Genomic DNA, 22,453 nt, shown 5'->3' with positions numbered 1-22,453 from the left:
TCCTTACAGAAGCAGCAAACTCCTTCTGCAGGGCACTGCAGGGAGGATAGCTGAGGTAAATAAATGTGTTCTGATTCTCCCTGTTCTAGCATGATTCTGCCTCTACTGTAATCCCAGCCTCTCCTCTCTACTAATAAAAATTCTAAAGCACTTCAATTTCTATAAATTGAACCTTATTAAACCAGCATTCGACACAGATTTCTGACTTGCCTTTCCCACAGAGCTGAATGGCCAAAAGACCATTTTATCCCGCCATACGTGCCCCGTTTCAGGAATGGTTGGGAGCCTCCTCTGCTGAACTTCATGGGAGCCCCAAAGGAGCAGGAGCTCAACCATCTGGCTGAGTCTGTGGCAAACGTGGCAGAGCAGCAGAGGAAGCAGGAGATGAAAAGAATGTCCAGTGAGGTAAGCTACTGCAGAAGTGTGCCTGTTAATTAGCTAATTAACACCAACCCCTTCCTTCCTAAGAACAAAATTCTGGGTCGTTCCTGGAGTAACCACCTGTTCTATCCTCAGAAGGTCTTCACGCTTATAGGAAGTTGTAGGAAACCAAATGCCTGCTCAGCCACCAAAAATGCAATTAGGGAAATAGAAGTTTTTTTGCTAATTTCTCTCCTTGAACCTGTGCACTTCCCTGCCTTAGGTGGGGGGACAATCCGAGCCCCAGTCTGATTGAGCTCTGCTATCAGATCTCATTGATTCTGGGCATAAATACTTTGGGCAATGTTTGAACCAAAGTGCTGTCAATCACAGGCACACAATCCAAAAGAAAGGAGCTTTTTGGTGGAATTTTAGACTTAGACTGGTTCCTCATAAATGTGGGATTTATTATTCCTTTCATTAATCTATTGACACTTTCACTATATTGCTTATAAATATTCAGAGGTGCTCTCAGGGCAATACCATGTCAGGTAGATTAGGTCTACATCAAAAAAACCCAACTCCTGATTAGGAAAATGATTGTATATAACATTTTCCCAAACTTTTCTTCAAAGGAATGGCATAAATGTAGTAAAAGTTAGGTTATTCTCTTTAAAGAGTGGAAATATGCATCACCATCTAAAGCCTTTAGAGAAACCTAAAACCTTTAGAGGGTGCATTTTCTGACCAATTTTACAGCCAGCCCCTTGTTTCTCAACAAAGATTCTATCCCTTCCTTTTCAATAGAATTTATCAGAAAATTAACTTTAGTTTTTGTGAATATTTTAAGAATATATGTAGATTTTGCTGCTTTTTAAGTAACAAAAAGAGGATATTGCCTTTTTAATCATACAAAAATTTCCCTTTTGGAAAGTTTTGTATTTTGCTGGGGAGGACACAAGATTTAATTTAAATTTTTAGTTTATTATTTTTCTATACTGGTTTGAGTTTAAACCTAGTGTTAGCTAATCCAATGTATCCTTTTAGCAGGGTGAGATGGAAGCACACCTAAGAATTTCCTAGGTTCACTTTAGAGTCTTTTCTATCTTGGGGAATTATTACTGGCTGATATGGGATGTTGTCTTCTTGCAGATCAAATCTCCAATTTGAGATAGCAAAACCTCCCCAGCAAAAACTTCCCAGTCACATTAAAACTTTATTTTCATGAAAATCTCTGTTAGTCAAAAATAAAAGTCTACTCAGCTATAGAGACCAAAAAAAAAAAAAAAAATTGGTAAAAACCCTGCCAAGCAAAGGAGGGATAACATGATAGATATTTGATCATTTAAAGCACTGTTTGGCTTTATGCCTAACAAGATACACAAGAATAAATGTGACAAAAAGTAAGTCTTGCCAGTGATTCATTTTGACAAGAAAAGCTTTTTAGTGGAGTTAATGGGAGCAGCAAAATGAGATGTAGCTTTCCATTGCTATCACCTCCACCCTTCCCTCATGATCTCCCAAAAAATATCAAACATTTTCTTGTTTTTCACTACTGATCTACATTTCCATGTGTTTTTTTGTTTATATTGTGTTCCTTCTGAATAATAATAATAATAATAACAGACAACAGAATTGAAATTTTTTTGATAGTATTTAAAAAAGATCATTAATTTTTTCTTCTGATCATTCTAAGAACTTCATGTTATTTATTTATATAATAACCTAAAACAAATCTGAGGGGGGAGAATATACTGAGCTCTTTCAACTACTTGTGTTTCAGGAAGTTCAGTCTTTTCCACACACTGGTAGTTGTTTATGTCAACTTAGTGAGGCTAAAGTGATGCAAATAATTTGTGTGTGAAGGAAAATGAATTCCTGCCTCATGGGTGTCTCTTGATGTAAGGCATAAGCCGGGTGTCACTGGAGATTTTTTCCAAAGGGGTCTGGAAATGGTGTTTTAGAGAATATTCTAGTTGTATGGGCAGTTCTGTGGGGCTTAATTTATTTTATTAATTGCTTTTCATAAACCCTCAGTCCCCTAATCAAGGGTCTTTGGGTGCCTGGTGGTAGAGATTAGGTGAGTAACTATTCTGTAGCCACATTAACAGAGACAATAAAAAAATAAGCCAAATGCAAAAACAATGCAGGAGAAAACTAAAAAAGCCACAACAACCCAGGTTTAAAGATTTGGCAAATTCTGGTGAATCTCAGCCAGTCTAACTTGTGCAGCTGGATGGTATAAGGAAAGGATATAAAATTAGCTATTTCAATATCACGATACCCACAAATGAACTGTCAAGCTTGGTCTTGCTTTTGGAAATGGATTAAGATCTTTCTTGCCTAGAAGGGGAGCATCAATGCTGAATTTAAGATTTTTTTTTTGTTATTAAAAAAAAAAAAACCTAAATTTTTTAATGTGTCACAAGCACGTATGATAAAGTATGATTATTTTCCCTAATTAAAATCCATAATTATACCACTATCACACTCCTTTTTTGCATTTCTTCATGGACTATAGCCATATTCAGTGAGGATGTGACACGAAGGAGCTCTTGCAGTAGAGTGATAATTTTCCCTCATTCCTTCCACACACTTGGCTGGCCTGGAGCTTTGTGGCTTGAGGTGTACACCCAGAACAGAAGCTCAGAGCAGTTTCTCTGTGCAGGGTATTTTAGAGCAGCTCAGGCATTGTTTATAAGTTGTGTTGCTGTGGTGATAGCTGAGAGATGGCACAGCCCTTGCCCCAGAGATCTGTTTTTCTCCAGAACATCCACTGCAATATTAATGCAGCGGGACGACTCGGGATAGAAATTCTTTCATTCTCGTCCTTTTGATCTCCGCCTTTACTTACTTGAAACGCAGAAATTATTAACTTTTCATGGCAGAACCGTGGGCACCTGAGGATGGGGGAATGCTGACAGCATGGAGCACAGGGGAAGATGGCACTAATCCACCGGTGGCTTTGTTCCCTTTTTGTCTTGCAGCCTCCCGGCGTTCCCGACTACCCCCCGGCGGATGGGTATGCATTCAGTAACACGGTGTACAAGAGAGGGCCTCTGCTGGACCAGGGGGCAGCTGTGGCTGCCTTTAAGCAAACTGTTAGCCGACATGTAGATAGGTAACCCTGCCCCGACTGCGGCCGTGCTGCTGTGGAAAACTGTCCCCACTTCTCGCTCTTGGGGTGGCGGGGTCTGTGACTGCCTCTGGTCGTGGCATTGTGTCTGCTGGGGAAGTGATTCTGTTTGGCAGTGCTTTTCCTTACCTAAAGTGTGTCATTTGGGCTCTTTTTTGTATAACTGCTATGAGGTATCCTGTTTATCTGTGACGTTAAATTGCTGCTTTTGTCAAAAATGATATAGTGGAGTTCCAACCCAATTGCAAGCACAGAATCCACCCACTTCGGTTCAAATTTTAGTTCTGATTTGTTTCATGTTTAAATACACTCTTTGCTCTTTTCAGAGTTACAAAGAATGACGAGTCTGCTCTGAGATTCACCTGTCCTTGTTTTGACTGACTGTTTGATTTTCTTAGCTGCTCACTTAGTTCTCCATCATCTTCTGCTTTTCATTTTTCTGGGCTGCTGCATAAATACCCACTTTCAGAACAGTGACACCTTGTCTCTTCCATTCTCTTTCAAATGTTACAGAAAATACTCTGAAATGTTTGCATAGCAAGCAGTGTCTTTTTGCACATCCTCTTTCACCCCCTTCATTTTGTCCTAAAACTGAATAACTTGACAAGGTGATATGCAGTGATCCTCGGCCTTGTCTCTGGGGAGAATTTATACCAGCACAAATTGTGGAGGCACATCAGTAAAGAAGCACTGGAATTTCTCTCCTGTACCAAACCATATTCCATATATATTATATAAAAAGCATTTTGTCTTATGAGCCATGGAAGATGTTTAAGCTAAATTTTGGGGATCAACTTGCTGGTTAAAGCATCCTCAATACAACTCTTGAAGACAACTCTTTCAGAATCCCTAGTTTTGAGCCATGTGCTAAAAGATCCTGTTTTTAATCTGCATGCAACCCAATTCCCATATGGTGTGCAGGTTGAAGACACAATTAATTTCTCAGAACTTTGGATTTATTCTTCATGGCAACAGCAGCAGAGTTGTCATCTCTTAATTGTTTTCTCAAACTTGATTGCCTATTACTTTCTTGTCTGGGGACCATTTATTTTGAAATCTAGATGATCTGCACGCTAAATTCTTTTCTCTTACCTGTAGTGTGATAAGACCTGCTTTGTCCTTTCATAGTAAGAATATTCTATACAAAGGTTTTTGTCTCCTCTTCAGTTTTAGAGAAAGAATCCTACTGCATTGATGATATCAGGGTGTCTGAAACAGAAAAAGTTATCCAAGCCTCCTTTGTGGCAGTAAAAAGAAATGAATGTTTCTAAGAAGCAGTTCATGAAAGGTGAAATTAGTCTTTGGAAGGCTGTGGAATGAGATCTGCTGTAGTGGTGCCTGCTTCTCACCACTGATGTAAAACATGCCTTCATTGGATGAAGCAAATAAAGCATCAGAGTCTCAGACTTGCAGTGGATATTAGGTATTTCAGGAGCTCTGATGCCACAGGAGCACTGAGTAACTTTCAGCAAGTTTTGTGCTTTTTCAAAGCAGCAGTTTCTTGCTGTGGAGTTTGGCTTTCACTGTCATTTGAAGAAAAGCTCTCTGGAAGTCTGTGCAACCCTCTAGGCTCTCGAGCAGGGTACAGTGAAGAGTGAGGCCTGAAATTATGGTATATCTGATATACCATAGAGAAAGACAATGGAGGATGGATGGAGGGAAGTGATCAGAATATTTGAGCCCAGAGTAAACTGGCTCATGAGGCTGGGCTTGAATGTTCTGGGCATGTTGCTGAGTTGAGTAAAGCTAAAATGTAGACATGTTAAAAAGTTCTTCCTGAGTTACATTTTTGAAGTAATCAGGATAGTTAGGTGTGGACAAAATAGGAAGTCACTGTAATAGAATAGAATATTGTAAAATATTGTAATGATTTTGTAAAGGCTGCCTGTAAGTAAAAGTACTGTCAGAGCTACATTAGTCATATCTCTGAGACAGTAAGAAAGAAAATTAAAATTATGTTAATTTTAGGGTGGTAGCAGGAAAAATTGGTATTACTCACACATTGTTCAGCCTTGTAACAGCTATTCTGCAGGCTGGGGGTCATCCCCTGCTTTTCACTCTCTCCTTAAATACTGCGAGTGTTTTCTCTTTCTTTCAAAACAATCTTTCAATCTAAATATGATTTCCCTTGGTTCTGCTCTTCAAGTCAAGTGAGACAGTTCTCCACAGCCATGCAGTAGCCAGGAAGCTGCTGGATTGCTCAGGCACACCTGGAACCCAGAGTTACACAGCAGCAGCAGCAGCAACCAGCCGTGCTCGTGTCCCTGGGCTGTGACCTTGTGCCCAGCATTTCAAGCCATGGGTTGCTTCATATTTTAATTATGCTTATTTATTTATTTGTTTATTTATTCATATTGGTTGTTTTTTTGGGTTTTTTTTATTTTTATTTTTTTTTTTTTTTTTTTTTTGTGTTTTTTTTTTTGTTTACTTTCTTTACTGTCCAGTATGGGTTTATGTTGTTGGTATAATTTGCAGCAAGTGTATAAAGTTACTGGGGGGTTTTCTGGACCTGTCTGGAGAGGGCTGGGCACTTCTCAGTTGAAAAGTGTTATGTCAAAGAAAGTAGTATCTTCATAACCAAAGGCATTCTGGACAGGTTTTCCTCATGGAAACAGAGATACAGAGCTTACTGTGATGTACCTTGTTCTGTGTGTAACTGGCAAGAAGTTATTTCTTATTCTTAACTGATAAAGTAACTTGAAGTTGTTAAAGCTGATGGCATCTTATGGTCAATTAAGAAAACTGATCTACAATAGGTGAACATTTTTTAGAGTTTAACTCCATTAGTATTGATGGCAACAATTTATTCATCTGTTATGTATTTGAAACTATCTGTGATGAACACTAGAAATACAATTTCATACAAAGCCCAAGCTATCAGTTCTATCCCTAGTATAGTCATTTGTTTATATGGCAAATGACTGTTTAACTTTCTGTAGGAAAACAAACTAAATATAGAGTACATGTTTATTTTGAAACAATAGCACCTGCTAATCTAGGTTGTTATCATACATCTTGCAAGCAGTGAGCTAATAAAGATTAGCAGTTCTTGAGGTCTGTCTAGGACAGCCACCTCTTTATTTTGTTTGTTTGTACTTTTTTTTTTTTTTGGCACTTAAATCAGTGTATTATGAATAGGTAGTTCTACAGCAGCATCACACTATGGTCGAGAGGTTTCTGTTTTAAAAAATATTTTGCGGGTTATTCAAAGAGGGCATTTTGTGGTTTTAGTTGCTTGACTGTCTCACTGAACAGTAGCCTGATCTTTGCTTTGCAGAAACTATGAAGCACACAATAAAACACAGAGCAAGAAATACGCCAAATGCAAGTACGAATTCGTGGCAAGAAACAACAGTGAGCTTTCTGTCATGAAAGAAGAGATTGTGGAGGTAATTTTGTTTGCAAAGGCAACACACAAATTTCTGGTGCTACTCAAAGCTGAGGGTACCTTTCCTGTGGACTGTGTGGCTTTCCTTAATGTTTGCTTCAATGTGTTTGACTTGTCTGCCTCAGTATGGAAAGTTCAGTTAATTTGTTTTGCATCAATTTTGCTGACTTAGGAAGGGGTGCTGTAGAGATCCGTGCTCAAAATACATTTGTGTGTTCCTTCCACCTTCTCTAGTGTTGCTTTTAAATATTAAGTAGTGTTTAAATAACTATCTGTGTACACATAGAGTACAGTGAAGGACTGTTCTTTCCAAGAGGATGTGGTACCACAAAAGTGAGATACATTTGGAAGGGAGGGAGTGTCAAAGAGAGAAAATGCTGAGTGTGAGAATGTGGGGCAGGCAGTCAGACTTCTGACTGCTCCAGGCCATCCTGCTCCCATTCCCTGTTCATTAAGAAGTGTTGTGTCCCCAAATTTGTCCCCTAGAGCTGTCTTTACTTGAGTTATTAGTAATTATTTATTCCTTTGTCAACAGCATGTGAGTTGTAGAGATGACAGCATCTCTGTGCAAGTATTTGGGATTTGTTCCACTGTCTGATCCAGCCCACTCCCGAGTTTTACAGAACTCCATTACACACTTATATATTATTTCTTGAGAGCCCCGTTTTGAAAAGTGCAGTAGAACCATGTAGAGTTGGGAATGGTGGGAATCAGGGAAGGCACAGGGGTTTCTCAGGAACACATCTGTGCAAGATCTGTTGGCAGACGCAGAACCTGGCAAAGCCGCGGCTTTGTTTTGAAATGATTCACAGCCTAAGTATTGGCAGGAGGAAAGTCAGAAAAGACATGTAACTAATTTACCAAATTATTTCAGATTCTGGATGACAGAAAGCAGTGGTGGAAGGTTCAGAACAAAAGTGGCAGCACAGGCTTTGTGCCAAACAACATTTTGGACCCTCTGAGGAACACAGAAGGCGGTCAGGGATGGCCGGAGCCTGCCTACACCCGCACCATCCAGGTACTGTCCATCCTGGGAGCAAAACCTCCTCTGGAAGTGTCACTGTGTGTGCACAAACAAATTACATTTCTTCTAGAGGCTGAAGGTGATGTGGGGAGTCTTTGCTTCTTTTTTGCCAGGGTTGGGATTAAATGCGTGAAACGGAATTTCTTGTTGGGACTCAGATGTTTGTTAGTTCTTATCTCTGTCACAGTCTCACAAACCCTGAGTTCTGCAGCACTTCACTCTAGCAAACTAAAAATGGAGCCCCATCTCTCTCTCTACAAGGCCTTTTAGGGATAAACTGTCCAATTAAAAAATGGCACCTAAATTATTTTCACTTTTAACCCAATAACCAATCACCCATTTCTGCAATGCGGACTTTTTTATCCAATTACACAAAACCACCCAAACCCATGGAGGAGAAGGAGAAGGTGAAGAAGGAAAATAGGAAGATGAAGAAGAAGGACCAGGGTCCACCCTAGAACCTCCATCTTGCATTATATATATGTATTACTATATTTAAAAAATTTAAACTCTAAGTTTTCCACCATGTGATATCACACACTTCTATTCAAACTCCACACCCACACTCCCAGTTCTATCATTCCATTTTGGAAGCCTTCTCCACAGCCTCAGGTCAAATGAAGTGCTCTCTTGGGGGTCAGAGTCTGTCAGCACAGAAAGTCTAAAATTCTCAGCAACCAGGGTTCCAACAGTGGTGTCTGTATTTCACAGAGAATGCAGTTGATAGAGATACTGCATAAATATTTTACCTCAGTTTTTTTTTTTTTTTTTTTACCTGCTTATTTGCTTAGAGGTGGTAACTTCAGTCCTAGTGGATTCATATGCATTTATTTTAATTGCAAATATCCTTTGTGAATTGATAGCTGTTGATGCCAAAGAAGGAGTTTGAATTATTTAAGGTAGGGTCATCTTTGTTTTTCCTAGAAGAGTGAGCACTAGCTTTTCCTTTTATTTTCTGTCTTTGTGTGTCTCTATCCCAGTCCTGAATTTATTTAATTATTGTAATTAATAAAAAAGAGGTATATTTGCTTTTGAATTCACAAAGCAGGTATTTTTAAATTACTATGTCTGTGCATCAATAGCACTCTATTATCCTGACCTCATTTTAATTTTCTTTCTTTCATGTAGTGGTGTGGAATTAATATTTTTCTTGTTTTGATTTCTTTTATATGTTGAACAGAATTAGAGAGAATTACTTTAAAAAAATTCTTACATCAGCACAATTATCCACTCAAGTAAGGCTATATAGGATAAAGTTATAATATGTATTTTAGACAAAATTTAAGGGGGTTGGAGGCTGCTAAAAGAAGTTGTTCTATTTTCTAAGACTTCTTTCTTTCCTCTTTTTTTTTTTTCTAATGATCTTGAAAGTTTAGGCAAACAAGTTTGAATTAAGCAGAAATCCCAGGCCTGCCTCTAAATCAGAATTTTAAACCAAACTTCTGTTGAAGCTTGAGGTTTAATAATTTAATCTCATTTGTTATGCCTGCACCTTCCAGCTGATGACTGAAAACCAAGAAATGCCACAGTGTTTTGCAAAATAATGTAGTGGACCTGCCTTGATCTTGGTGGGCTTGAATCAGACCATTTCTGAGCTTTCCTGTCCCAAATTGTTTGCCTGTAACATCTTGCCTCTGCACTGGTTGTGGATTTGCCTGTCTGCGAAGTGAAGCATGCATCTAGATTGCTGTGGGTTTTTTCTTTCTCCCTGTGCATGTTATTTTGTGTGTTTGGAATTTGCCACCAAGTCCTGAGCAGGCTGAGTACAGTTTTGAGTAGAGGTTCTCATATTATTCTTCTGTAATGCACTGCAGGGTTGGAAGTTTTCTGTTTGAAATAATGACAAGACATGGCATATAATAAAATAATCATTTCCACAAAGCATTCTCCATGGACCTATGAAAATTAGGGTCAGGGAACACCACTTAAGATAAGTTTGTTACTTTGCCCTCTGGCAGGTTATTCTACAGCTTGATCATATTCAAATGTGAGCTCGAAATATGGTGAAATTATTTATGAATATAATAAACTGCACAGGATAAATGAAGTCTTTACCAAGACGTGTCAGTAAAGCTGTTTAAACTCAGTGGTGATTATTATAATTTTAGCACTCCTGAGCACTCTCATTTGTCTGTTTTCCTGTGATGGACACGTGGTTCATTTGGGAAGTGTTTGCACAACTCCATTTATTTTTACAACAGCACCATGAGACATTGCAGCTGTTTCAGAGAGAACTGGGGCCTTGAAGGGGTGAATGCTTTGCCCAAAGTCACACAGGAGGACTTGTGGCTAGAGCAGGAAATCCAAGTGGTTCCTATCAGCACTTTTGCCAGACCCTGCACAGGAGCAGTGCCTGGTGCTGGGCAGCTTTTGCTGCTCTCCCAAGTCAGACTCAGCTTTTAAAAACCTGCTTTCACAGTGGCCTGGCTGCTGTGGCCAGCTGCAGATAAGTGTTGTGAGCAAGGGCAGTGTCTTCCTTTGCAGACTAATAACCTTCAGTGCACTGCTCACCTTAATCACCTTAAAGGGTGTTCACAGATTGTTAGGAAGAATTAGGGATTCCATTGAAAAAGAGGATTTTTTTCACGTTTTTGTGCTACAGACACCCCTTCCCTGAGAGATGGATACCTCATTATCACAATTATTCTCAGAGCTGTAAAGGTATTTTTAGCTCTCACTCTGTCCCCCTGCCTAGTGACCTCTAAGGCCATGCATTACTTTAAATCCTGATTTTTCATTCAATTGCTTTCAGGATCCAGGAACCAAAAAGTCACTTGAGAGCACTGAGGTGATACTTGCAGGACATTGCCAGCAATACCCCAGTTATTTAATTATCTTTGTGAGTCAGAGGCTGTAACACTGTTTGTCTTCTGGTCTGTTGAATTAGTTCCAGGAAAAAGTATTTTTGCTTGTTTGGTACTCTTGTACTTTTAGGAGAGCATTTTGCCGAATTCTTCTATTTTCTACTATTGTTAATTATTGTTTATCAGAGTTTTCTGGGGTGTTGCTCATTTAATCTGTTTATTTTATTGTGAGCCATCACTGGTATTTCACTATCCTATTATATAAGAACATAAAGAGTTTCCCAAGCACTCTGATTTCTTATTTTGTAAAAGTATTGCTAGTGAGCCTATGAAATAATTCATCATAGTATTTCCTATTTTCTGTGCATTGTGTTGACTTTGCTTTAATGCTCTTGAAAATGAAGTTTGAAGAACATAATTAGGATAGAATTGTGTATCTTGGTGGGTGTGTTAATTAATCTCCTGACACCCTTTTGGAGGTGAGACAATTATATTGTCAATGATGTGAACAAAATCCTTAGGCAGAGAATAAATGTTTAATAAGGTGAGTTTTTTTTTTTTTCTTTATTTTTGTTCTTTTTTTTTTTTTTTTTTTTTTGAAAATAGGGACTAATCCTAGCTAATAAAAATTTGAATAAGTAAATTCTGTCTAAATTTCCTGTCAATTCAATAAAATCACAAATTGGTGTACCCTGCAAAGAACAGCTTAGGGATTTTAATGGGATTTTAGTAGGCAGCTGTTTGCACAACAGCTGAACCCACCAAAGAAAACTCTGGCAAAAACCCTGCTTGAAATTTTCTCTTCCTGCTTGAAATTTTCTCTTCCAGTCTTGGGTACCTCATTGGCCCTTTTGGCTGAGGATGAGTGGTTGGTTCTCCCTTGTCCCTTCAGCGGACTCCCAGGAAAGGATCCAAGCCACAGAGCTGTTGACAGGACTGAGGCTGGACGCTCTGCAGCCCTCTTGGTGTGCTCCTGTCACTGTGCAAACAGGAATGTGGCACTCAAACATTCAGAAAGAGAGTAAACTGAAAGCTCTGTGCCTGTGTTAACTTAATGAGAACATTTCGCAGCACTAACACTGGTTTTGGTTGTTTCCAATGCCTCTTTGTCTGCTTTTCCTGTAGTTTGAATATGTATATTCCCTTTTTTGAATGCCAAAATATATTTGAAAATATATTGTTCCCATTCTTTTACACTGATCAAGAATTCGATTTGGATCCATTCGCATTTTTACCCAAACTTATTATTTTGCTTCCATTAAAAATTGATTGAATCATACCTAATCTTGTTTTTTCACCAGATGCAGCCTGTAGCGTGTTGAAAACAGCTTTGGGACTTAATTTTTTTCCTGTAAAAACAAAGATTTTTCTGGCAAGAAATAAGAAAACAAAATTTAGTCCCAGTTAGCTGTTATGATATATCCAGATTTTTAATGAGTATGTGTGTACCGTCACCATTCCAAGCAGTTTAAAGCATTTGTTCCAATTGATGGGAACTGAGGTGATCAGAGGGATGAAACACCTCTCCTGTGAGGAAAGGCAGAGAGAGTTGGGATCATTCAGCTCTGGGGAGACTTTCCAAAGGCCTGTCAGTGCCTAGAGGGAGCCAGCAAGAGAGCTGGAGAGGCACTTTTACGAGGGAATGGAGTGACAGAACAGGGCAAAATGGCTTTAATCTTTGCGGGGACAGGTTTAGATTGGATATTGGGAAGAAATTCTTTACTGTGAGGGTGGTGAGGCCCTGGCACAGGTTGCCCAGAGAAGCTGTGGATGCCCCATCCCTGGAAGAGTTCAAGGGCAGGTTGGATAGGTGTTTGAGCAATCTGGGATAGTGGAAGGTGTCCCTGCCCATGGCAGGGGGCTGGAATTAGATGGAACCATCTAAACATAACCCTCCCAACACAAGCCCTTCTATGAGCAGCACCTTTATGTCATTTGCTGAGCTAGACTACATGTCTTGAGCTCAAAAAATTAAACACTTCTTTAATACCTGTTGTGACTTAACTCATTTTTCTCCAGTTACAAGTGTTATTTACATTCACCTGATGGTCTTTAATCCTTTGGCACTCTTTTCCTTGGGTTTTGTTTTCTATTAAGCCTGTTTCTGTCTGGGTAGGTGCTCTGAAAAGAGCTGATTGCTTATATGGCATCACATGTGTATGTTTTGTAGTCAGCACTCTGTTCCCTATTCAAAATAAGAATATTAAAATAACTCACTATTAGTTTCCTAGTGATTAAGAAGAGGTAATTACTAAGACTGATGTTCCTTTAGTTTAAATTGCTAATGTGTATGAAATTTCAGGAGTGATGTGTGAGACAGTTGCTTTTCACCTTTCTAACAATACTATTTGATGTGATTTACTCCATTTTCCTCACAGCAATTACTGGGAGAGCTCTCAGAGGTAACTGAATTACTCTTCTGATATTGAATCTCAAAATCTCCCCTTTTGGACTATGCAGTCACCAAATTCCATAGTGCATGCTTCTTTTTATAGCAATGAATAGAAGTGATGGGATGAATGTGTGGATGTCCTCAAAAGATCTGGAGTTAAAAAAAAGAAACGTTAAATGGGATTCAAATATATAATTGAGTTTTGGGCACTGTTTAGCAAAATGCAAAGTGTATTTTAATGTGGTTGCACTTGTAAATTTAGAGTTTGAGTGACGCTTCCAGATTAATTTTTGTTTTCACTGCAGCAAGTTGTTTTGATGAGGCTGATGATTGCAGTGCAACATGTTTTTGCAGCTCCTCCAGTAACATCCTCTGAAAGTTACATGGAGTTTTTAGCTCTCTCTTTTTCTGGATTATGATTGTGGCAGTGTGCAGTGGATGTCTTGGCTTGTAACAAATCCTCTCTATCATGAAAAAGTTTTACTTTTTCTTTGTGTTTTTTTAAGGTCAAAACCCACACATGAAAAAGGTACATTATGGGGATAACAGCCTAATAATTGGAATCTGTGAACAAGATAAAAATATCGTTGGAACCTTTTAGTAGCTGTGAAGTTTTAAAATTCTTTGACAAGATTTTGAGTCCATCACAGTACATCTACATATAATGAATTATGGTATATTTGCTATACACCTATTGGGGGACTCTCTTTCCACCAAAGGGCATGTTTCATAAATATATTTATTCTGCTTGTTCACTTTTATATTATGCATTTCACTTTCCTTGACAATTATAGAAGCATTCATTTTCTTAACATTGAAGCAGTAAAATACAGAAAAGTCAATCGTTATTATTTTTTTTAATCTCCCCACATTGCACAAAGCAGTTCAGATGGAGGCCTTCGAAGAACTAAATGCTGAGATAGAAGCAAATGAACCAACAAAAAACTTTTATTGGAGATGTTTTGCAGGGATCTATGTCTGATTTAGTAGCTGACTATTATGGTTTAAGGGAAAAATCATCCAAGGGAACTAAGGCTCATTTCTCAGGCTTAATTGGTTGGCTGGAGAAGACAATGGGATAAATTTTCTGCTGGTGTAAATGGGTATTGCTGAAATGGTTTACACTCACTAATAAATGCCTTGCCCACTGAGCTGGGGATTCCTGTACAAGGGCAGTTGCTGACATTTAAGGAAAGTTTGATTGTTGTCAGGGCAGTGATTTGCTGCTCAAATTCTGACATATGGCTCCTGCAAATATTTCCCTGCTTGGTCTGCTGTAAAACCCTCTGCCTCCAAGGGGATAGGGAAAGGTATTTCAGGAAGGAGCAATGAATCTGGAGAATGCATTCATCTCTCTTCATACCAAAGTAAGCAGACTTCTCATGACTACGAGATGAGGCATCCTTATTGAGCAAACAAACTTTAATATTGAACCTTCAAGCTGTGTTAGCCCAAAATTGTGGAGAGGGAACACTTAAACAGTGAGATACGGAGTTTGAACTGCCTGAGAGAAAGGGGTAGCATAGGTGGCTTATGGATTTGTCTGTCTTTATGATTGCTCTGGGAAAATGCAGGTGTTCTTACGTAGCTGGTCCCCTTCTAAAGGCAAAGGAGAAATAATTTCTCAAAGTTTTTCTTGAGACACCTGCTAATTAGTTATTAGCAGCAAGATAACTTACATGTTAGAACATTGCATGAAGTGGAGGGAGAAAGAAATAACAGCCATTTTCCAAGAATTGTGCAATCTGGGGCTTGCTTTTAAATCAGATAATTGCCTTGAGATGCCTTGTAATGATCATGTCAATAGCTGAAAAGGCATAGATAGGAGGAGCAGGAGCCTCTTAAATGCTGTCTGCAGTTCAAGAAACAATGTATTATGCTATCCTCAGTGATATTTATAAGTTAAAACATTAGTTGAGTTTAGGTGTGGCTGGACATGTTCATTTTTCAGATTTTTTTTTTTTAATAACATCTCTAAAATACACATTTTTTCACTGATGAAGTTCAAGAAGTCAAAAGTTTTGAAAGGCATTAAAAAGTACCAGTAAATAGAAATTTGAGATTTAAAAACAACCTCATTGATAAAATTCATCTGCTTGAAAGAAAGAAAGGTGTTGCGGTGGGGTTTCCTTGCTGCGAGTCTTGTGTCCAGCAGAGAAACTGATGCCAGACTTTGACACCAGATCAACTTTTGGCAAACTTTGGAATGACAGGTGGCAAGTGAGGTGCCTTTGTGGAATAAAAGACACCATTCGGTGCAAAGCCTGGGTTTGTCTGACATCTTGCCCAAATGTTGTTTCCTGACTGAGCCTCTCTGCCTCCTTCAGAAACAAAGGACGGACTACGTCGCGAAACAGCCCGAGCCGGCTCCCGCCACGCCCTCGCCGCCCCCCACGCCTGCTCCTGTCCCCGTGGCTGTCCCCCTGCCCCCCAGTGCCCCAGCTCCCATCCCAGTCCCCGTGCCCAAGGCGCCGGCCGCCGTCAGCCGCCAGAGCAGCACCTCCAGCGACAGCGGCGGCAGCGTGGCCCGCGACACCCAACGGCAGAAGCAGATCCCTGTGGATCGTAAGTTTGCCCTAAGATGGATGATAAAAGGCTTTACTCCCGTTCCTGGGTGTTTGGTTTAATTCTGAAGTACCTTAAAGTCGTGTTTCAGGTGGAAAAGATTGGTTTTAACCTTATGTTTAAAATACAGGTTTGCTATGGATGTGTGTTCTGGCCCTCGTTATAATTACCATAACGGTAATTGGGCAAAACCACTTTACACTTGCCCCATCCTAAATCACAGAATCACTAGGTTAGAAGAGACCTCAAAGATCATCGAGTCCAACCCACCCCCAACACCTCAACTAAGCACTGGCACCCAGTGCCACATCCAGGCTTTGTTAAACACATCCAGGGACGGTGACCACCACCTCCCTGGGCAGACCATTCCAGAGCTTTATCACCCTTTCAGTAAAAAACATTTTTCTAACATCTAAACCAAATTTCCCATGTCTAGGATCTCTAGCCAGTGGTTTTTAACACTGGGAATGCCCATGCTGATATGCTGGCTAATGCAGGTTTTCCACCTGAACTCACTGCTGCATTACAACCTAAAATTATTTTAAAATCAGTTGCATTGTTTTCACACTTCAATTCATGATCATCCATATTTCTAGGTCGTTTACACCATTCTGAAACACAAATTCAGGGCTTCAAGAGCACTTGCAGGTCTGGGTGATGCCCAGGAACCATGTTGTAATAGTTTTGTAGAGTTACTTTACAGTCAGGGCACCTTGGCTTGGTTAAAGCAGCAGCAACTGGCAGGCCATGGAGCAGACTTTGGTGTCCTTGTCCCAGGAGGACTCAGGAACATATTCCATACCTCCATAGCTGGAAAAACTTGGTAATGTGCATCCAACAGTGTGTGGGTGTTTTGAGAAGTTCTGATTAAGGCCACCTTAAAAATATGCCAATTGAGGCATGCTGAGGCTGCTGCTGCTGACTGAAAAGCAGGAAGGGTTAGAAAAGCTTGTTTAGTCAGTAATTTCTCTCCTAAATGCATTTTAGGCAATGTGATTGCTTGGCTTAGAAATAACTGAAACATGTAGGCAAGCATTTGCTACAGCTTTTAAAGTAATAGCTGTAAAAATAATGAGCTTTTTGTAGTTCAAGAGTTGACAGCTTTCCATACTCACTGCCTTACCAGCAAATCCTGCTTCCACCTAAGGTCAGAAACTGGCACTGAGCATAATCCTTTCTGGGGAAAGGCTTCTTTGCCCCCTGCTCCCAGTGGATAATCCTGTTGGTGGGGTCTGTGGTGACATTGCCTGGTGGAGGACAAGCTCCTGCCTAAGCTCTGAGCTCAGGAGGGCTCTGGGAACTTTTCCTTATATTCACCTAGGGGTCTGTCTGGCTGGAAATCATAACTGAAGCACAGCCTGGCTGGAGGAACAGGCTTCACTGCTGCTTCCCAAAGAAAGAGTTGGTTACTTAATTAAAAGCAGACAAATTAAAAAAAAAAGGTGGAAAGTGAGTGTGATTTCCCCAAGCTACACATGCACAAAAATGATAATTTTATTTCTGTGGAAGGATTTTGATATAGCCTGGCTGTGTCCTTGAATCCATGATGGCCTTTATCCATTCTAGATGGAAAATGAGAAGGCCATCCTGGCTTCAGGTACAGGGCATGTGCGAGGTGTGAAGAGTTACTGTAGGGGCTGTGGGTCACACACAGCTCACCCAAGCCCAGTTAATGAGCTTCAGGCACCTCAAAACCCTCACAGAATAGTTCCTCTGCACAGGTGATGGGAAACCTGCTGGCCAAGTACCCACCTGAACCAGAGAACACGGCAGAACCTGCCCCAGGCCCTGCTTATTTCTGATAATGCATCTAAGAACGGGAAAGATCTCTCACCTAACAGCTAAATGTTTGTCTCTTGGTACAGTCTTGGTCTAGATTAAGCACAAGCCTTTCAAAATCTGTGTAAATAGAAGGAAGACAGCAATGTTCTGTGTCTCTTCCTGCTTGGGAGAGCAGCGGGTGCAGGCTTTGATAACACTGCCTCAAGGCTTTCCTCACATAACCCCTGTCAGATCTGCACAAATCACTGAGCTCCTGTCCTTGGACTTCTGACTCACACTCAGGGTAGGGGGAGAGGAGAAAACCCTACACAACAGGGCCTGAATGCCTCAAATATCATAGTAGAGAGACTTTTTCCACTTTCAACCTGAGGCTATTTTGTAAAAGAAATAAAGGAAATGGTTAAACCAACATTTTTTTCTTCTTTCTGCTGTGGTGATTAAAGAAATAATCCTAGGGGCCTATGTAAAGCTTGCTTTTATTTGTTTAACTGGCTAGAGATATTGATCCCTGGAGAGGTTTTGAGACAGCCCCTGGAGAGATTCTGAGAGAATATAAAAGGAAAGTAGAGAAGGCAAAAATGTTTATATCTTATAGGGTTTTTTTTCATATTGAAGTTGTTTTCATCTGTTCCTATCAGTGTAATGACAGAAAAGGAATAGGTTTTGCCATCTCAGTGCATTGAGAGGGTGGTGTAGTTACTGTTTGTGTATCAAAGTGAGAAGGTTGAATAAAGATCACTAAAATATATATTGGCAAGGAAATCCTGAGAATTTTTGAGATAATTGGAGTTGTTTGTCAGAGGATTTTTATAGTTGTTCCAATGTTATGGCACAGAGAGTTTAACTGTGTGAAATCAGTATCTTCTCTGAGCCCAAAAGGTTATTTATACCTTATTGGATCCTACCTATTTTTGTGAAGTTATCCACAGAATTTTTTATAGCAATTTTAAACAATTCTCACTGTCATTATAATTGATCTTGTTGAAATGACTGAAAAGCATTTCAGTTTGTTGCCTGCTAATGAACAACAACTGAACTAAATGTTTCAGACAAATGGGGGATAATGAATTCCTACAGTTTTGTTTTAAATGAAAAAATAAATAAACAACTCTTGCCCAATTCTTGAGTCTCTAGTGAGAGCAGCTACTCCTTTTTTATTTAATTCCTTTTTAAATGCAAAGTGTGACAATGTTTCAGCTAAACAGCTACTCCAGGCTTGGAGTGAATTCAAATTTCTCAAAACCCTGTTAAAAATGCAATTGCTCCAATAGCTCATTAGATGCAAGTTGATATATTTCAGCAGCTGTGAAATATTTTGCCTGTGTTGATTTGCACTAAAAAGTTTAACTTGCAACTAAAGAACTGTTTGTGGAAAGTACTACCTTCCCACAGAGTGAGCTATCTTACAACCTTCCTCATCATTTTCTTGTTTTCATTTTTAAACCTTCAATTCTGTTTGAAAAAAGGCAGCCTATGACAATTGAATAACCCTCCATTCCCATTTTATTCTACAGCTTGGGTGCTGTCACACTGACCCGCCTCTCTGTGACATCCAGTCATCTCTCCTCTCTGGGCTATTAGTTGAATTCTGTCTGGGGCTTTTTGTTTGTTTATTTTTGCTTTGTTTTGCAAAGGGAGGATTGGTAATATTGAAATATCCCATGGGGGAAAAGGAGAGTAATATTTTAGTCAGATCTAATGAATGATTTTTTTTAAAAAAAAGTTTATGGTTGAAAGTGACATAGAAGAAATTACTTGGCTTTGATAAAGAGAATAACTCCTGTGAGATGCCTCTCTCTCTCTCTCTCCAGGCAGGAAATCCCAGATGGAGGAAGTGCAGGATGAACTTGTCCACAGGCTCACCATCGGCCGGAGCGCTGCCCAGAGGAAATTCCACGTGCCACGGCCAAACATCCCCGTGGTGAACATCACCTACGACTCCTCTCCTGAGGATGTGAAAGCCTGGCTGCAGTCCAAAGGATTCAACCCTGTGTAAGTCCCAGGACAAGTGCAGCAAGACTTCTTTAGATTGTTTTCCTGTCAGGATGTGGTCTCACCACTTTTTAAAGTCAGGCATCTCCTGAAAATCAAGAGATGCCAGCGGCACTCCTAGGAAAATTAATTTGTTTTTACATATATATATATATATATATATACATACATATACATATACACACACATATAAAAATATACATAAATATATATATAAATATATAAATATATTTTATATAAATATATAAAAATAAAAATATAAATATATATGTGCATATACACATACATATATGTGTGTATATTTGTATGTATACATATATACACATAAATATGTATATATACATAGATACTTATATATACACTTATATATGTGTATATATAGATATATATGTGTATATATGGATATATATGTGTATATATCCATATATACATGCATACACACACATATACATACACACATATATGCATGTATATATACACATATATATACATCTATATATGTGTGTATAAGTGTACCTAATACATATAAAAATATATATCAGTGTGGTTATAGAGCTACAGAACCTCTATATGTTTTAAAAAGATACATTCTGTATATATATATATATATATATGTGTGTGTATGTGTGTGTATAAGTGTACCTAATACATATAAAAATATATATATCAGTGTGGTTATAGTGCTACAGAACCTATATATATTTTATATATATGGATTATGTATATGTGTATAAGTGTACCTAATACATTTATAAAAATATATGTCAGTGTGGTTATAGAGCTACAGAATCTCTATATATTTTGTATAGATAGATTCTGTATATATATATATATATATATATATATATATATATGTGTGTGTGTGTGTGATATATGTGTGTGTACCTAACACATATATTAAAATATATGACAATGTGGTTATAGAGACACAGAACCTCTCTATATTTTATATATATATATATATATTCTGTATATAGTATATAACTATAGTGTATATATATATTTTAGCCTCTATCAAAAAGTCTACTTATGCACCCAATTGACTTCAATAGCCCTGCTGCACCAAGTTTGCTCTGAATTTAGTAGCCCCAGCCAAGGCAATGTGGGATGAAGGCAAACCTTGGCCAGTGTGGTTTTGCTGATTTGCTGTTTGTTCCCTTGGCGTGTCCCAGGACTGTGAACAGCCTCGGTGTGCTGACAGGAGCTCAGCTTTTCTCCCTCAATAAAGAGGAACTCAGGACTGTTTGCCCAGAAGGGTCAAGAGTCTACAACCAAATCACGGTACAGAAATCTGCCTTGGAGGTATGGACAACTCTTCTCACTCATCTAATTTGGGTCACCAACTCTGAACATGTAGAATTAGATAACTCCTTCTGTGAGGCAGGTGGATTTTCCTCAGTTCCCATCACACTGATAATCATTCTTTTCACCTGAGTTATTTGGTATTAATTCATTGGGACAGCATCCTCAAAACACCAGGTGAGATCTTCCCCACTTCTAAAGGGGTCCAGAAACATTAGAAACAGCACTCAAATTTAAGAGGTTTTGTGGTGTAACCCAACTGCAAGAACACAAAATCAGCCAAAAAGAGCTTTGGGGGAAACAATGGGAGAGTAAAATGCCCCTTTTCCTGCTTCTTGCTTTGCCTGGTGCTTGGACAAACACATACTCCCAACAATTTTGGTGGTGATATAAGTGAGTTTTGTTTTATCTTTCTAGAGGAGATTTGATTTATAGGGCGTGAGAAATTGGCAGGGTGAGCCCACTGCTGTTTTCAGGTCAAACACTGGGGCACCTGCACTGAAGGGAAAACACACTGGACACTGCTAGCAGAGTTTCTGAGCCAAGGATTCTGTCTCTGTATTTATTGCTCTGCAACATTTTGCTTTAATTAAAGAAGTGTTGATTCTTAAACACCTTAAGCTTGTATCCAGAGCTGTGCTAAGGACAATTCTTGCTGATTTTAAACTAGTAAAACTGGAGGTGCACCTACATTTTTTTTTTAACTTGCTGTGGAGAGTGGAGAAATGATCTAGATGTGAGATCAACCCAACTGAGAAGTTATATTCTCCACATCCTATTTAGAAGAAAATCTTGAAGAGGTTTAAATTGCTTTCCTCTCCTTAAGCTGGGAATGTCTCACTTGAATGATTTTAACCATTAACTACCAGGCATATTTTAAAAGACAGGCTCATGATGATGCATATTTTACGCTTTACATGATCAGTGTGCATCAGAGAGCATAATTTTCTAACACTTAAAATTGCTTTATTCCCTTCTTCAAGCCCTATTTTCCAGTTAAAGGAAGGGAGAAATATTTCACCTTCAATCTTGGGAATAGAAATCACTACAGTCCAGAGCAATCCATCATTTCCTAGTGAAGATATATTTCTATTCTTCAACTTTTTTTTGCATGTCATCTATCTTATTTCAGTGTCCTGAGATGGAAGTAGTTTTGCAGTGGAATTTGGTCTGAAAGCAGGGATGCTCTGGGTTGGAGGGGTCTTTTTTCCTCAGTGCTCTGCTTGCCCCAGTTAGGCCTCACTCTGCAGGAAACTCAAAAGTCCAAACTTGTCTAATAATGCCTTACAAGAGTTAATTAGCAGCTACTTGGAGTCCAGCAAGTTTTATTTTGCTTTGTTTTATTTTGTTGGGGAAAAGGTAATTGAAATATTTATTTCTGCCTTGGTTATTTGAGGCTGAGTTTCAGAATTTATGCAATTCCTGATGGCTTCAGCCTGTTGTTTGCTGAATTATGTCATCAAAGGAAGTTGAACCATCCTTTCTCTCCCTATAATAATATTACAATATAATGCATTTCAGGCTCATCAGTCCTGTTGTCATTGATGCTATCAGGAAGGCAAATTCTTTCAGCTTGGTCTGCTCAGTTATTCTCAGAAAAATATTTGTACATGACCTCTGATGAAGTTGGGCATCTGCTGATGGTTTTTTATGCATGACCTTAGTAATGGGTGCTGCAATTCCGTATCTGAAACCAAGAGGGCAAGGA

The 22,453-nt window shown here is 39.1% G+C and overlaps 1 protein-coding gene across 4 annotated transcripts in view; it reads left to right on the top strand.

Annotated features, from left to right (window-relative positions):
- The window catches only part of EPS8 (epidermal growth factor receptor pathway substrate 8), a 125,019-nt gene that overhangs the window by 99,976 nt on the left and 2,590 nt on the right, over positions 1-22,453 (top strand). For 3 of the 4 annotated variants that reach the window (XM_041484458.1, XM_041484455.1, XM_041484456.1), the window contains exons 15-21: positions 222-405; positions 3,348-3,481; positions 6,774-6,885; positions 7,759-7,902; positions 15,432-15,669; positions 19,263-19,443; positions 20,616-20,745. In XM_041484458.1, the coding sequence (XP_041340392.1) occupies positions 222-405; positions 3,348-3,481; positions 6,774-6,885; positions 7,759-7,902; positions 15,432-15,669; positions 19,263-19,443; positions 20,616-20,745 (1,123 nt within the window). The remainder of the gene's footprint in view (positions 1-221; positions 406-3,347; positions 3,482-6,773; positions 6,886-7,758; positions 7,903-15,431; positions 15,670-19,262; positions 19,444-20,615; positions 20,746-22,453) is intronic. The other variant, XM_041484459.1, reaches the window with a different exon arrangement.

This window comes from Pyrgilauda ruficollis, unplaced genomic scaffold (assembly GCF_017590135.1).
Source record: "Pyrgilauda ruficollis isolate IOZ18807 unplaced genomic scaffold, ASM1759013v1 scaffold66, whole genome shotgun sequence".
In the NCBI taxonomy this organism is placed as follows: Eukaryota; Metazoa; Chordata; class Aves; order Passeriformes; family Passeridae; genus Pyrgilauda; species Pyrgilauda ruficollis.
This window is presented reverse-complemented; position numbering and strand designations above follow the sequence as displayed.